At 45.3% G+C, this 17,002-nt stretch overlaps 1 protein-coding gene across 1 annotated transcript; it reads right to left on the reverse strand.

Moving 5' to 3' along the window:
* Window positions 1–5,879: 5,879 nt before the first annotated feature.
* Window positions 5,880–16,762, reverse strand: PSMD2 (proteasome 26S subunit ubiquitin receptor, non-ATPase 2). Its single transcript, XM_069579536.1, has 21 exons — window positions 14,470–16,762; window positions 13,948–14,004; window positions 13,403–13,567; window positions 12,510–12,631; window positions 12,117–12,341; window positions 11,426–11,584; window positions 11,136–11,280; window positions 10,897–10,957; window positions 10,477–10,623; window positions 10,210–10,316; window positions 9,885–10,012; window positions 9,585–9,672; window positions 8,661–8,823; window positions 8,438–8,539; window positions 8,128–8,273; window positions 7,810–7,893; window positions 7,433–7,601; window positions 7,249–7,343; window positions 6,909–7,035; window positions 6,364–6,482; window positions 5,880–6,216 (listed from the first exon to the last, which is right to left on the reverse strand). Exons 1-21 carry the CDS (start codon window positions 14,815–14,817, stop codon window positions 6,034–6,036), a joined length of 2,940 nt encoding a protein of 979 aa, XP_069435637.1. The 5' UTR covers window positions 14,818–16,762; the 3' UTR covers window positions 5,880–6,033.
* Between the last annotated feature and the right edge of the window lie 240 nt (window positions 16,763–17,002).

A 17,002-nucleotide genomic window follows, 5' to 3' on the forward strand; every position in this document is an offset into this window, starting at 1 on the left:
CGGGGGAGCCTGGTGGGCTGCCATCTATGGGGTCGCACAGAGTCGGACACTGAAGCGACTTAGCAGCAGCAGCAAGTAGGGAGTTAGATTTGTCTTTTACAAAGATCAGCCACTCCCAGGGAGGGACTAAAATCAGTCATGGAAAGTTCAAATAGTGATGCGATAAGTAAATCCAAGACCTCTCCCTGGCAGCCAAAAAATTTTGAACTGCCTGAAGGGACATACTAAAGACAAAACTGCTTAGAGTCAGCCTGGTTTTAATCCAAATTTCTCTACTTACTCTCCCAGCGATGTACCTACTACCTCCCTACTTAATACTTGTTGTAAAATGGGAGTATTTGAAACTATGCAGTCTGCCTCAATTCTGAGCTTTTACCCACCCTGCTTTCCCGCTATTGGATTGTGAGGTTTAAAAAAGTTAGTTCTTGTGAAAGTGCTTAAAACTGTGCCTAGGTACCTAGCAAAAGCTATTTTCTCTCTCTCCTTCCCACCCAACTCTTTGTATTCAAACACATATAATCTCAGAAAACATGTTGCACCAATGATGACCTTTGTGATTTCAGTTAATCTTCACAATAGCCTACAAAATGTATTGTAATACTATGCATTGTATTATTATCCCCATTGGAAAATAAATGCAAAAAAGCAAAGTGACTGTCTGAGGAGGCCTTACAAATAGCTGTGAAAAGAAGAGAAGTGAAAAGCAAAAGAGAAAAGAAACGATATAAGCATCTGAATGCAGAGTTCCAAAGAATAGCAAGGAGAGATAAGAAAGCCTTCCTCAATGATCAATGCAAAGAAATTGCATTGAGGAAAACAATAGAATGGAAAAGACTAGAGATCTCTTCAAGAAAATTAGAGATACCAAGAGAACATTTCATGCAAAGATGGGCCCGATAAAGGACAGAAATGGTATGGACCTAACAGAAGCAGAAGATATTAAGAAGAGGTGGCAAGAATACACAGAAGAACTGTACAAAAAAGATCTTCATGACCCAGATGACAATGGTGTGATCACTCACCTAGAGCCAGACATCCTGGAATGTGAAGTCAAGTGGGCCTTAGAAAGCATCACTAAAAACAAAGCTAGTGGAGGTGATGGAATTCCAGTTGAGCTATTTCAAATCCTGAATGATGCTGTGAAAGTGCTGCACTCAATATGCCAGCAAATTTGGAAAACTCAGCAATGGCCACAAGACTGGAAAAGGTCAGTTTTCATTCCAATCCCAAAGAAAGGCAATGCCAAAGAATGCTCAAACTACTGCACAATTGTACTCATCTCACACGCTAGTAAAGTAATGCTCAAAATTCTCCAAGCCAGGCTTCAGCAATACATGAACCATGAAATTCCAGATGTTCCAGCTGGTTTTAGAAAAGGCAGAGGAACCAGAGATCAAATTGCCAACATCTGCTGGATCATTGAGAAAGCAAGAGAATTCCAGAAAAATATCTATTTCTACTTTATTGACTATGCCAAAGCCTTTGACTGTGTGGATCACAATAAACTGTGGAAAATTCTGAGAGAGATGGGAATACCAGACCATGTGACCTGCCTCTTGAGAAACTTGTATGCAGGTCAGGAAGCAACAGTTAGAACTGGACATGGAACAACAGCCTGGTTCCAAATAGGAAAAGGAGTACGTCAAGGCTGTATATTGTCACCCTGCTTATTTAACTTCTATGCAGAGTACATCATGAGAAACGCTGGGCTGGAAGAAGCACAAGCTGGAATCAAGATTGCTGGGAGAAATATCAATCACCTCAGATATGCAGATGACACCACCCTTATGGCAGAAAGTGAAGAGGAACTAAAAAGCCTCTTGATGAAAGTGAAAGAGGAGAGTGAAAAAGTTGGCTTAAAGCTCAACAGTCAGAGAATGAAGATCATGGCATCTTCACTGGTCCCATCACTTTGTGGGAAATAGATGGGGAAGCAGTGGAAACAGTGTCAGACTTTATTTTTGGGGGCACCAAAATCACTGCAGATGGTGATTGCAGCCATGAAATTAAAAGACGCTTACTCCTTGGAAGGAAAGTTATGACCAACCTAGATAGCATATTCAAAAGCAGAGACATTACTTTGCCAACAAAGGTCCATCTAGTCAAGGCTATGGTTTTTCCAGTAGTCATGTATGGATGTGAGAGTTGGACTGTGAAAAAAGCTGAGCACCAAAGAATTGACGCTTTTGAACTGTGGTGTTGAAAAAGACTCTTGAGACTCCCTTGGACTGCAAGGAGATCTAACCAGTCCATTCTGAAGGAGATCAGCCCTGGCATTTCTTTGGAAGGAATGATGCTAAAGCTGAAACTCCAGTACTTTGGCCACCTGATGCGAAGAGTTAACTCATTGGAAAAGACTCTGATGCTGGGAGGGATTGGGGGCAGGAGGAGAACGGGATGACAGAGGATGAGATGGCTGGATGGCATCACCGACTTGATGGTCATGAGTCTGAGTGAACTCCGGGAGTTGGTGATGGACAGGGAGGCCTGGCGTGCTGCAGTTCATGGTGTCGCAAAGAATCGGACACTACTGAGCAACTTAAGTGAACTGAACTGAACTGTATCAGAGTAACTTAAGCTCCAAAGAGAGAAGAGCAAAAATAGACACACAGGAAGAACCATAAGGAGAATGAAAATGTACATATAGCTGTTCTCTGTTACATTCTTGGAGTTCTGTACATTATGGTATATGGCTGCCTCCCTTCTCTGTTCTCATTTCTCTTTCTACGAAAACTAATAAATAAAAATCAATTACTGCTTACATGACGATTCCTTCTTAGCTCAGAAATCACTCTGAAACTTCAGGCAGGGGACTTCCCTGGTGGTCCCGTGGTTAAGACTTCACCTTCCCGTGCAAGGGGTGTGGGTTCTTTCCTGGTTGGGGAGCTAAGATTCCCCCGTACCTCACAGCCAACAAAACGAAACATGATTTTTGGTAGAAATCAACACAATGCTGTAAAGCAATTATCCTTAAATTAAAAATAAATTTAATTTAAAGAGTATTTAAAAAGTCAACAATGATAGATCCCTTCTCAATATTCTTTATACAAACATCCAAAAACACAGTAAATATTTTTTTAAAAAGCCTAAACTTAAAACAGAAGCAATTATTTTAACAAGTTCAATACTTTTAAGATTTTTCTTTTAAATCTTAAACTCCCATCAGAATAAGGTACTACCTAAAACACTGCTGTGTGCTTAGTCAGTCGTGTCTGACTCTCTGAGACCCCCATGGACTGTAGCCTGCCTAATCACCCTAGGCATCTTAAATTATGCATGCCTAGATAGAAATGTGTCATTTCTCCCTACTTGGATAGTGTCCGCCTTTTGCCCCTAAATGTGTCTTGCTCATGTATTCTTTCTCAGTGATTAGTGCCCAGGCAGGAAATTTGGATTTCATCTTACATTCCTTCCTGTCCATGTTACATCTCATTAGACATCAGGTGCTATTGGTGTTTGAATTAGAATCCAGTCCTGCTGATTTGTATTTAAAAATTCTTCTGCCCTCCCCATTTCTACTGCCCTAATTCAGTTCATTTCACTTACTTGGTCTCCAGGCCTCCATGGTGAGCTTTCTCACCGAGATAGCTAGCTGAGAATGTCCCTTTCCTATTCTTTCATTGGTGCCCATAGAGACACTGTCAATTTCTTAACAAAGCTCTTCTAAACCTGATCTAAGCCTGTGTCCCTAGCTCCTAGCAGTTTCCCCTAACTCTATGTAACACTTAGCCAAATCAAACTATTCATGGTTTCTGAAAGCAAGTAGCTTGTCTGCCTTCTTGCTTTTGCTACTCCTTTGGCTGTATCCTGCCCTCTTTTCCTCTGGATAAACTTATCTTTCTTCAAGAATGTTTTCTCAAAAATCTCCCCTAAGGACTTCCCTGGCAGTCCAGTAGTTAAGGCTTTGCCTTCCATTGCAGGGTGCAGGGGGTTCAGTCCCTGGTCAGGGAACTAAGATCCCACATGCCTTGAGGCCAAAAAAACAAAACACAAAAACAGAAACAATATTGTAACAAACTCAGTAAAGACTTAAAAGTACTCTCCTGGTGTCCCAGTGGTTAAGAATCTGCCTGCCCATACAAGGTTCAATCCTTGGTCTGGGAAGATTCCACATGCCTCGGGGCAACTAAGCATGTGCACCACATCGACTGAGCCTGTGGTCTAAAGCCTGAGAGCCACAGCTATGGAAGTCCAAACACTCCAGAGCCCCACTAAGCAACAAGAGAAGCCACGGCAATGAGAAGTCCAAGCACCACAAGGAAGAGTAACCCCACTCTCTGCAATTAGAGAAAGCCCATACATAACAAAGCAGCCCCCTAGCAAAATAATGAAAAACTTAAAAAATGGTCCACATCAAAAAAAGAAAACTCTTCCCTCACCTATTCAGGCACTTAGGCCCTATTTCAGTGATCCCAGAGTATTTGCTCAGACTCCAGTATAGAGTTGATCGCAACATAACACAATTGTTTTCTTCTTCTTGTAAGCTTTGTGAGGATAGATTTGTTTTTCTCTATTTATATACTCACAAAACTAGAAAGTCTAAAGCAGAATGTCTCCATTTATTTTTTGCTGAATGACATTAAATGTGAAAGCTTAAGAGCCATTATGAAAATTTCTTAAAGCACAATCACTAACTTGGAAAGAGAATTACCTTTCATGTTTTCATTTCATAATCACTTTCTAATTTTTTTTCATGTTTGAAAACTTTGTTACAAACTGCACATATTTAAAATATACAAGGAATTAATTCCCTGGTGGTATAGTGGTTAGGACTCTGCACTGTCACTGCTGAGGGACTGGGTTCAATCCCTGGTCAGGGAACTAAGATCCCACAAGCTGGGTGGCCAAAAAAATAAATAAGTACAATTTGATTAATTTTGACAGATATATGATCACCACCACTACTACAATCAAGATACTGACCAATTCCATCCCTCTCAAAAGTTTTCTTCCTTCAGAATCATCTTTCTCTCCACTCCCATCTATAGATAATCATTGATCTGCTGTCACTAGAAATATAAAGAGTAGGTACTTTTTTTGTTGTTGTTTTACTAGGCCATTTGTTGATGACCTATTAAGTGCCAATTACTATTCAGAGGGTAAAACCACAGTTCAAGTGTTGGATAAATGCTAGCAGTTATCTGACAGGGCCATCTGTTCTCCTCCACTGCATCCATAGGGGTCCAGGCCCCTACCAGCATTGTAGCTATACTCATACCAGCCCCACCAGGGAGGAGCACTACAGGTCATGAGTGGTTATATTCCAGGAAGGAGGCCATTTCTTTCCCATTGCTCTACTAAAGAGGAAGGTCAGGGTCAAGCTTTCTTGCACCATTTTTGTAAGAACAGCCTAGAGGTAAATGTTAACATGATCAAATCCCTCAACTAGCAGCCTCCCCAAAAGGACAAGATGGTTATAGGAGGTAAAGATGTCCATTTCATTCAGCAAGAAGTCAAGTAAGGAAGAGTGGGGCTAACTTCGGTGCCTCGTAAGAAGAGAGATCCTTAGTCCAAAGCCAGGGAATGATGGGCTTGAGGTGGGTGCGCATTGGCAGGTGGGAACAGGGGGGATGCTTGGGATCTACAAGCCCCTTGCAAAGTTATTTGTAAGAGTCTGCATAAAAATTTGTATACATCTCTCTCCTAAAAGGAGAATCATGACGTTTATAAGCTTTTCAAAGTTCATGCCCCTTAAAGATTAACCACTTTTTAAGATGATTAGGAAAGAGGGGAGAAGGGAAAGGGGCTTGGCTTTTTCCATTCACAGCAGCCTTCCTGCTAGGGCTCAGAGCTGCTACAAACAATACCCTCTCACATCCACTCTCCACCCCAGTGTGGCCTCCAGCCACAATATCCCAGAAAATAGACACAGAGGGACCTCGGGGATAAAGGTCTTTATTCAACAAAGTTATCTCACTCAGTAACAAAAGAAGGTCTGGATTCCCCTAAAGGTCTGGAGCAGTGTCCACCCCTGGCAGCAGGAAGCATGACCTGCTGACATATCAGCTGCAGCTCAGAGCCTCTGGTGGCCACTTAGAGGTCATAGTTGGGGTTCTTTCGAAGGATAACAAAACCTTCTAGAATAGGGGTGACGGGAAGAAACTCCTCAGTGGCCAATTCTGCCCGCTCCCCGTGAGCCAACAACACTGGGGTTGTGTGCGTCTGGAACCCTGTGATGGTCTTAGGCTTGCCGGCCTGGCCCACCACATCCACTGCCTGTAGGGTGAGAAAACTGAGATGAAAGAGTCTTGATAGGAGTGCAACAGCAACCCAGTGCCCATCCCAGTTTCAGAGAAATGGCATATATGCATTCTACAAGTTCTGGAGTACAGCCTGGGCCCTCCCCTCTGCTCAGCCCCTCACCTGGCCCACACGGACAGACACCGGCAGTGGCCGCAGCTCCTCATCGAATGTGACCAGCATTCGGGGCTGCATGGCAGCCACCAGTCCATATAATACATAGTGTGACTTGCCTAGGATGACTGAGGGAAGCACATAGGACAAATACAGTTAAAGGCATCAGAGCAGGTCTGGCCTAAATCTTGGGACCCCACTCCAGCCCTGATTCTTTAACCCCTCAGCTGTACAGCTGAACTCACAGCCCTCCCCACAGACACCCTACTACAAACTGGAGATGCCACCACCTGACTCTGCCTAAAGCCCACAGACTCGATAATCACTTTTTCCCTCAGGGCAGAAAATGGGCTCGGTTCATCTTCAAAAGAAATCTCTTTGGTTAAGATCAAAAATGTGAGAGATGGGAGTCTCATGAGGCCCAAAGAACCTCAGAAACCCAGAGGAGTACACAGTTAACTCGGGTCTTGTTCCTAAATTACCAAGGAGGCCCTGGTTAGGGGTGGAAAGAGGGCACTCTGTGCCACCAGGTAAGATTCCCAACAGGAACTCACTGTTGCGAACATCCAGGAAAGAGACAAGCACAGTGAGCAGCCCAGCCACAGCCACTTGACTCATAAGCTGCCGGTCACTGTGGTAGGGGCAGAGGGTGAGTGTGCCTTTCCCTAAATGTGTCAGGCCCTGGGGGAAAAAATATACAGAGAGAAGTGAGGGTGGGGAAGTCACGTCTAAGGAGAAATCACCTAACTCAGCCACACAAATCTCACAACGCATTCACATCCTCCTTTCCAGGCCAAATTTAAGGTTCCCTTCACACAGCGTCATGTCTCCCTTCCATCACACAGACACTTCCCCTGGCACACTCACTCTAAGGAGAACAGTTCTACTCTTTACCTGCGCCAAGCGCACCATGAAGAGGTTATTGGGGTCCTTGGCATGATACTGGGCTAACTGGCGAAGCATCGCAGCCAGACGGGCATTATTGGTACCTGGAAATATTAAGTGTTACAGAGGCTTGAAAAAAGGGCTTCAACCCTTCCCCCAAGATGCCTAAGATTTCTTTCTGACCAATACTTACCACTGCCCACCATGCCCATGGCAAAGATGGAGTTATAGGACACTTCTGGGTCAGCATCATGAGAGAATTTGCTTAGGGTATCCAGGATGTTGAGTCGTGGATTTGAAACAGAGATCAAGGCCAGTGCTAAAGGCACAGCCCTTCGGAGTGTAGGCTCCCCATATCTCAGCTGGTGATAAAATAACAAGAGTGTCACAGAAAGCAGAAAGAACAAGCTCCGTTACAAGAACAGACAGATGGGTAGATGGGGCCTTAACTTTTGTAGCAAGGGTGCAGCAGAAAGACCATTTCCCAACTGAGAAAACCCATCAGGGAAATCTCCTGGGGGAATTCTAGGCATCAAAACCAATACACTTCAATCTTCATGTGATACTCACCAGGTGGCCAAAGGTTCGTAGTGCCATCTCTGCACCAATCTCCTCCCCCATGGCAATAAGGGCGATCCCCAATACAGCCACTCCCTGCAAAAGAAGAGCCAGCAAAGCCCAGTAAGCTCATGGAACAGAAAACTCACCCCTGACTCAAGCCATCTAAGAAAAAGCTGTCCTATGGGGCACACCCTGACCCCTCATGCAGGAACCCTGTCTCGTGCTATTTCAACACTCAGCAATGCCCAGAGAGGCTCTAAAACAAACCCAAATCCATATTATCTTTTCCCAGAGCCTCCCTGGAGTGTGCTCAGCTGCCCACAGAACCTGATGTGCTCCCATGTCAGCAGGGGCTTCCTTCTTGTCCTTGTCCTTTTTTTCCTTCTTGTCCTTGTCTTCCTCTTTTTCCTTGGAGTCAAAGTGCTCACTGCAAATGTGGAGTAGCTGCTGCACCTTCAGTACATTCCCAGAGCCTGGGGCAGGGTGGTCAGGCAAAGAAAGGGAAGAGATGAGAAGGCACCAAGGAAAAGCTTCCTCTAGGAACACAAGCTAAAGAATCTAAGGCGATTCAGGATGACTAAGAAAGGAGGCCCAAGAAAGAAGTGACACGTCCCTGAGGAGGAACAAACACACAGACCTGCATAGGCACACACATCCACAAGTGTGTTGGCGAAACTGCGGAATGGCTCAGACACAACCTCCAGAGCGGCCAGGATGGCCTCGATAGCCTCTCCCTTCCCTAAAGGAGAGGTTCAAGGGGTCAGAGGACAGGTACTCTCTTCCAGCACAGCCTGACTCATAAACTCTCCCTGTTGTATCCAGTTAATACCAGTCTTTTGCCCAAAGAGACATTCTCTCACCCAGATGGTTGAGGCCCAGTCCAAGAGGAAGCCAACGGGCGTAAGTATCCTTGAGCTCAGTCTCTGACTTCTCCATGATGGTCTGAAGGATGGTGGAAGTGACATCGCCATTGCAGGAGCCCACTGCTATCATTCCACAGGCCAGAGCTGTCACACCTGCCACCTAGAAATGGGAAAATCAATACTTAGCATTACTAAATATCAAGTTATCAAACATTAAGTACTAAGTTATCAAATATTAAGTAAGTTGTTAAAATAGTTGTTCACCTATCTTGATTCAAGATAGCCAACTCAGAGTCCACTGAAACCACATTAGGTAACAACCCCCTTCTGATGATAGGCCAAAATGACAAGAGCATCAAGCAGCCACTACGCCAACTCCTTTGCATACTATTAACATTTAATCTTCACAAAAACCCCATGAAACAGGTTCTACTGTTATTCCTTATATTGACAAGAAAAAGGATGCCTAAGGAGATTGAGTCACAAGTCCAAGATCACACTACTTGTAAGCCAAGGTGGCAGGATTTGAACTGAGGTCTATCTGACTAAAACCTATGCTTTTAGTCATCACACTTTATTTATCCATCACTAAAATGATTCTACACAAGTAAGAAAATTTAAGGTTGGCTAATGACTAAAACAGCATACCCACCCCAAGCTGGGTAAAGTTCCTCCCCACTCTAGTCTGATACTTCCTCATGGATCCCAAGGGCTGGAACTCAATACTAAAACATTAACTCTTTAGCCTCAATGTCCCCTGAGGCTTACAAACCCAATTCCAAGCAATTTCACTGAAATGATACAAATCCCCACTCTCTCCCCTCCCCCACAACACACACACTCTTTTCCCCACTATTTATGAGAGACCGGAAGGACTCAGAATACCTTATCTCCCCTAAATGATCAACCACCACTATTCACCTCCATACTGGACTTGGAATCTCCCATCACAGGTAGCAGCAGGGTGAGAACATCTTCACGATTGGAGCCAGCATAGGCCAAGCCAAGCCTGCAAAAGCCAAAAAGAGACAGTCCCCAACACACACCCGAGGATAAGACAAGGAAGAAACAAAAACAGGACTGGTCATTTCAACAAATAGTCACCAAGAGCCAAACAGACACAGTGGTAGTCTTTGGCTATACAACGGTGGAAGGGCCCGATTCTGTTTTCACAGAGCTTACAGGCTAAGTACTATCAAAAGGAGAAGCAAGAAGCCTTACCCAAAGATGGAACCAAGTCTCATGGTGTTGCTGTTGTGGAGGACATAGTCTGAGAGCAGTGCCAGGGCAGGGTCACACTCATTCCGGACACCGGAGTTCACAATGCCACAGGCCAGGAGGGCTCCTGACTACAAAACGCAAACAGATTCTTCACCTGGGCTACTCTACCTTCCTCACCACAAAGGATGCCACATGGGCCTCATTATAGCATCTGCCTCAACTGGAGTCAAAAACCGGGCAGACCTACCAGTGAAAAGGAGGCCCCAAGAGGGCCCTAGCACATGGGAGGGGGATGTCTGCATTAGTGGGTTGTGCCTAGACCAACCTTGATATAGTCCTCAGAAGAGTACAGGTATTTGTCAATCTGGGTGAGGCCACCATCCACATCCCACAGCAGAATCATGCCAAGGGACGCAGCTGCACTCAGCATTCCTGTACCAGGGAAAATCAGTCAGTCTTCCAGGCTCTACCCTTGAAAACCATTATAAAGAACTCTCCAAAGAACTGCCTTGGGAATCCCTTATAACAACACATGCACCTACAAGGACAAAAAGACTGAACAAAATTACACAGAATAGGAACAGAATTATACCATGGTCCTTGTTCTTATAAAGCCATTTGTTGCCATCATCTGTCAGCAGCTTGTCTTGACCAAAGGCCGCATTCACAAAGCCATTCACAAAAGAGGAGGCCAGATTCATACGGGCAGAGTCCACCTGAGAGCCACTGCCCCCAAACCCTGCAAAGGAGGGGAAAACAATGAAGGTTTAGAGTAGAACAAGAAAGGAACATAGCATGACAGGTGATCCTGAGCTGGCCCCTTAGAATCCTCCATCTGTGGCCCCCAGCAGTGACGTAGGGAGAACCGTGTGGGAATTCTGAGCTCTATAGGACAAGCATATTGGGCCAGGCCAACACTCAATACAAGAAACACAGTTCAAAAAAAAAAAAAAGAAGAAGAAACACAGTTAACAATCCTCCAATCCCCACACACATGGAGATGTCCACTCACTGTTGTTCTCTAGGTGGGTTTTATAGATGTCATCAGGCACCTTGGGCTCCATGATGTCCAGCTGAAGAGAAGTCAGAGGGTCACAACTGCTCCCCTAGTCCTCCCTTAGCCATCCCTTCTGTTATCCCACTGAATGGCAATTCTATCCAAGGAGAGTCTAGTCAGAAGCATCAGGGAGGTAAAATGCCAGGTAGAATCAAAACCAAAAAACCTTGATGGGTAAGGACAAAGAATCTCACCTCTCGAGCTAAAGCCAAGAAGTTGCTGTTGAGCTGCACATTGGACATGATCTCTGTCAGGTCTTCATACTCCTCCACATCTTCGCTCAGCTCCAAAAACACCCCATGCCGGCCCAGCATGAATGCCATTTGTTTCTGTACAACCCTGTGGGAGACAGCCGCCACATCTGCTCAGCCGCCATCCACTAGAATAACCTTTCAAGCCCTAACCAGAAACTACATGTCCCAGCACCTCATGCAAATGTCCCATCCATCAGCTTATCACTTCACCCACTTTTTCCTTTACATACACGTCTTTGCAGGAGGTGAAAATATCTTCTACCAGCTCCATGTCATTGAGCATCAGTGCCAATCTCAGAGCTTCAGGGAAGCGACTGAACTTCCGGAACACACCCAGGGCACATCGCAGTAGGGCAGAGTTTTCAGGTTCAGGCACGTAATTCACACAACTACCAAAGTAAAAATAATAAAGGAATCAGATATTAATTTACCTTGTTTAATTCACTTACCTGATACTGGATGCCTACTATCAGTTCAGTTAAGTCACTCAGTCGTGTCTGACTCTTTGAGACCCTATGGACTGCAGCAAGCCAAGCCTCCCTGTCCATCACCAACTCCCAGAGTTTACTCAAACTTGTGCCCACTGAGTGGTGATACCAGCCAACCATCTCATCCTTGGTTGTCCCCTTCTCCTCCCACCTTCAATCTTTCCCAGCATCAGAGTCTTTTCAAATTAGTCAGCTCTTCACATCAGGTGGCCAAAGTACTGGATGCCTACTATACACCAAATATTACACTAGTTATTGGGACTACTAAGGAGACATGATGTCTCTGTCTTCAAGAAGTTCACAGATGTTAACAAATTAACTACAGCTTAATGTATCTTTGAAGCAGACACTCTTGGAAAATAAAGGAGTCACAATTGACAAAGAAGTACTGGAGAGGGTAGGCCTGCCACCCTTCCCTACCTGGCTCACTTACCTGGTGAGATAGAGGCAGACCTTTGCATAGGCATTCTCATCAATGTCTTTCTCCAGCATATCCACCTGTTCAATTTCCATGAGCAAGTCGCAGGCCTCATGCTCTGCATTGTGGGCCATGTTGTAGGGGACAATCTCCTTTACCAGGGTCAGCAGTGGCTCCCGCTGTGTCTTCTCCGCATCATCCAGCTCCTGCCACTCCTTAGCCACTTCTCCTGCGAGATGCCTATGGACAGGCCCAGACCATTAGAGTAACAGACTTTCACGGGAAGCACTTCCCTGTGGGTCATCAGAGAATTCACGATCTGGAAAACTCGATACACTGGTACTCTAAGACAAAACTCAGGACTGTAACTCAGAACCTCTTCAGCTTCCCAAGAATAAATGGTCTTACCTGACATATTCATGACCCCATGATGCCAATTCCTCCTGGGACCCCACAAGACGATATTTGAGGCACTCACGCTCCCCGCTCATGGTCATGGCCAAAACAGAGATGATGTCAGCAGCAAAACGCTACAAAGAAACCAGTCCTTTGAAGTCAAATTCAGGGTAAGGGGAACGTTACATTATGGAATCAAGATCACTGTCACTATTCCCCAAAGTAAATGTTAATTATATCACCAATCTCATGTTAAAAACTTAAAACATTTTATATTACCTAAGCCTGCTGCAATCTCCCTTTCGAACCAACATGATTGGAGGGTGCTAGCCAGGGGAGAGTAGAGAAAGATGGAGACTAAATTTTATTCCAACTGCAATAGTAAACTATTTAAAAGTTTTAAGCAGAAAAGATTCACACTCTAAAGATCACTATAGCTGCTCTATGAAAGACAAACTATAGGAGGTCATAGACAAAAGGAAGAGAGTCAGTCAGTTGGGAGGCTGCTGCAGTAGTTCAGGTGAAAACTGAACATTTCTTGGATTAGGGTTGTACCAACAGGCAGAGAAGTTACTGAGTTGGGGATAATATTCTAGAGATAAAACACATGGAATAGGTGCATGGGATGTAAAGAATAGAAAAAAATTAAGGTTAAAGGTATATTGATAAAAATCATGATAATAAAATCCCAAGGTCCAACATAAATGACAAAAACATTATCCCTTCTGAAAACAATCTTCCTATCAACTCACTCTTACGTTGAGTGTTTTGATTATGATGAGTTCTGTTGAACTTGCTCAGGATCTCAGGTCTACTAGGCTTCCTGAGATTCACGATAAGCCCCATGGTCTAGATGAAGAGGAATTCCCAAACTAGGCCTCCACCAGCTTCTGGAACAGTTTTACCTTATTCTCCCCAGGGGCCATGTTCTCATAGATCTCCTTCAGTTTGCCATAGTGCGGACGCAGAAATTTGAGAGGTTTGGGTACTGAAGTCATCGAAGTTGTAGAAGAACGAATCTGCCTCCGCAGTTCCTCCAGGGCTGGTCGGTACAGGGAAGTGTCCTTCTCCTGACCAGGGGATATCAAGGCTCAGATAAAAGAAATCTCATCTCTTAAGTCATAATACAGAGGTGTTTAACAACTCCCCTAGGAAAGTAACTGTGTCTCATCCATCTGGATTGTCCAGCTCCCTGCACACACACACACACTGCCTGGCACAAAAACAAATGTCCCCAGTTAAGAGTTCAAGAACTGTTTCTCCCATTACACGAAGCCACAAAAATGTTTCATCTCTTTTTACTCCCCTCCCTCACAACATGATGGCAACATGACTCTAAAATACACTCCATCCTTCCCTATACCTCATATAAGAGCTGCTGCCCAAAGTGGAATAAGGCAAGTGAGAAAGATTCCTATATGCACCGGCTCTTGTTAACACTGTGACTCACCCCCAATCGTTCCACGAGCATCTCCAGTTCATCCTGAAGTTGTTTGTCCTCCTCAGACTGGAGAGTTGGAGGAAGAAGCCCATCAAGAGAAGCAATCTCAAACACATCCTCCTCCCAATCACCCTGGGGCAGGTGGAGAGTGAGCCTGCCTCCTTAGGGGGGACCAGGTGGACAAGGAGAGTGGGAGTGAGAAGACCTGGTGGGAAGGCAACCTGGCTTCTGGGCCAGGCTCTGCTTGAAAGCCGTTCTGAAAAACGGGGGTGACAATTACCAGCCCGAGCCCCCCTCACGAGAAGGCGGTGAGGAAGGTGGTGAGGACTGTCAGGGGCGGCGGAGGTGACAGCGCGGAACGGAGAATGGGAGAGGGGGCAGAGAGGCGGGGTGCCGGAAGCCCCGAGGGTCGCCCTATCTGCCCTCTCCCGGGGTCGGCGGGGCCGCTGGGAGTCTAGTCCGAGGCCTGCGCGGCCGCCGTGACTCAGCCCACGGCCGCCTCCTCCGCCAGCTCCCGAGGCCGCGCCTCACCAGCTCCTGCTCTTTGTCCTTGTCCCCGGCATCCCGCCGCTCCTTGCCGCTAGGCTTCTCGTCCCCGCCGCCGGGAGACGTAGCTGGGGGTTGCTGGGGCTGCAGTGGTGCCTTGTCTCTGCCACCCTCCTCCATCTCCACCGCCAATGCGGGCCCGCTGCGCGCGCACCCCCCCGTTTCCCAGGTGTCCTTGCGTGCGTCGTCCACGGCACCTCCTCCCACAAAGCCCGCCTGCGACCGGAAACTCCGCGGCGACCCACCCACCCTCGCAGCCTGGAAGTCTCCGTCCGCGGACCTCGCTCTCGAGAGCCGCGAGAATACTACAATTCCCAGCTTCCCACGCGCCATAGGCGCCCTAGCGGCTCAGACCTGGAGTTTCCCGAACGCTGTTTGGGATTCGGGGGCGCTCGGTGCAGTAGGAGTTGAACTGGCTGTGAGCCGAGGCCGTAGAGTGAGTAGTACCCAGTGACACCCCAGTTAGCTGCGTGGTGGGACAAATGGACGACATTCTTGAAGTACTGGACTGTTGATTGCAGTCTTTGTGAAGTTTGTATAATGTGTCTAGCCCCGTGGCATATTCACCTACTAACATTCCTCTCCCGTTGAAGAAGGAAATGGCAACTCACTCCAGTATTACTGTCTGGAAAATCCCATGGACAGAGGAGGCTGGCGGGCTACCCATGGGGTCGCAAGAGTCGGACACGACTTAGCGACTAAATCATCACCATCACCACCCGTTGAAGAAGAGTGCTGTGATATTACCGTGAGGATGTGGATACCATCTTAAATCCACCTGCGGAGCCAGATGGAGTAGGAAAAAATACATCCAGTCCTACGCCCTAAGGCGAAGTTCTGGAGCTAAAAAACGGAAGAAGATAAGGTCTTTGTCCTCCATGTGTCTTTTGGTCTTCCTCTCCCTGTTATGACTTAGGAGGGATGTGACCAACGCAGTTTATGTCAGGTCTTATTTTAAATGATATATATTGTTATCACAACCTTTTGAGTTTGGTGGGATTGTGCCCATTTTACAGAGAAAAATCATAGTAAGTAATAGAATCAGGAATGAAACTCGCTCTTTCAATCTCCCAGATTCTTGAGTGTTTCAGGCAAATCTCAAAAATTCTTCCCTTAGGCCTCCGTGTATGTATCTGGAAGGTGAGAAAAGAAGTAATTCTGCTCCCCTTCATCTTGTGGGAACACTCACCATTTAGCCTGGAGTCTTATTTTATGGATTCTGAGTCATTTAAAAAAATGCAGAAAGTGTTTGTTTAAAAAAAAAAAACCAGCACAGTTAGCATTGAATGAATGCTGGCTAAATATTTGTATAGATGTTGACGTAAAGGTCTGATGCCCACTTTAAAAGCTGTTGTTCTTTTCCACTCAGTGTTTGAATTCTGGGGATGACCTTCCACTTCCATCACCAGTGACTGCCCCAGCCCTAGTGTGCTGACAGAAATTGGGTGGTGCATAGTGGTAAAGAATCTGACTCCCAGTACAGGATATGCAAGAGACATGGGTTTCACCCCTGGGTTTGGGGAAATCTCCTGGAATAGGAAATATCAACCTACTCCAGTATTCTTGCCTGGAAAATCCCATGGGCAGAGAAGTTGACAGGCTACAATCTACGGGGCCCGCAAAAAGTCAGACACGACTGAGCGACTGAGACATGTGGACACACACACACACATACACACACACACAGCTATTCTATTTTGTGGCTTCAAGATGTCCATGTTTTGTCATGCTTTCTTCAGTCACTATAGAGATATTTCTCCTAAATCTTTCCTATTTCCATGACTTCTTCTGTCAGATCTCAAATTTAGTCTTTTATACCAATCATATCCCCACCATTACTTTAGAGGAGATGGGGTGATGTTGTGGCATAAAGCACCGGCTGTTAACAGCTGGTGACTCCAGATGAAGAGTATAGGAATGTTTGTTGTACTTTATTTCAACTGTTTTTTCTGTTTAAAATGTTTCAAAATTTAAAATTTGAGGATGAGTAGGAGAACATAAGCTTTAGAGAGGATAGACATGGTATTTAAAACCAAATTCTGGACTTCTTTGGTGGTTCAGTGGTTAAGACTCCATGCTTCAAATGCAGGGGGTGTGGGTTTGATCCCTGGATGGGAAAGTAGACTCCGACATGCCATGTGGCATGGCCTAAAAAATAAGTAAATATTTTTTTAAAAATAATAAAACCATATATGGCTGAGGCCCTTTGCTATCCACCTGAAACTATCTCAACATTGTTGATCAGCTATATTCCAGTATAAAACAAAAAATTAAAAAAAAAAAAGACAGACCCAGTCAGAAGCAAAAAATGGAAAACAATAGGGAACTAGTGCATTAATTATGGTGCATCTATATAATGGAACAGCATACAGCCTTTCACAAAAACATGTACTAACATGGAAATAAGCTGATGACTTAGGTCATTGAATAAAGTATATTGTGAGTTTAAAAAAAAGAACACATACCAAATTCTGCCCTTCACCAGCTGTGATATTTGGGCAAGCTTCCTAACCTCTCT

Source organism: Ovis canadensis, chromosome 1, assembly GCF_042477335.2.
Source record: "Ovis canadensis isolate MfBH-ARS-UI-01 breed Bighorn chromosome 1, ARS-UI_OviCan_v2, whole genome shotgun sequence".
In the NCBI taxonomy this organism is placed as follows: Eukaryota; Metazoa; Chordata; class Mammalia; order Artiodactyla; family Bovidae; genus Ovis; species Ovis canadensis.

Coding starts and splice junctions, on each gene's coding strand:
- PSMD2 (XM_069579536.1), bottom strand. CDS start 14,817: ATGGCGCGTGGGAAGCTGGGAATTGTAGTATTCTCGCGGCTCTCGAGA. Junction 12,632..13,402: donor TGGCCCCTGGGGAGAATAAG/GTAAAACTGTTC, acceptor GTTTCTTTGTAG/CGTTTTGCTGCTGACATCAT. Junction 11,585..12,116: donor GTCTGCCTCTATCTCACCAG/GTAAGTGAGCCA, acceptor TTACTTTGGTAG/TTGTGTGAATTACGTGCCTG.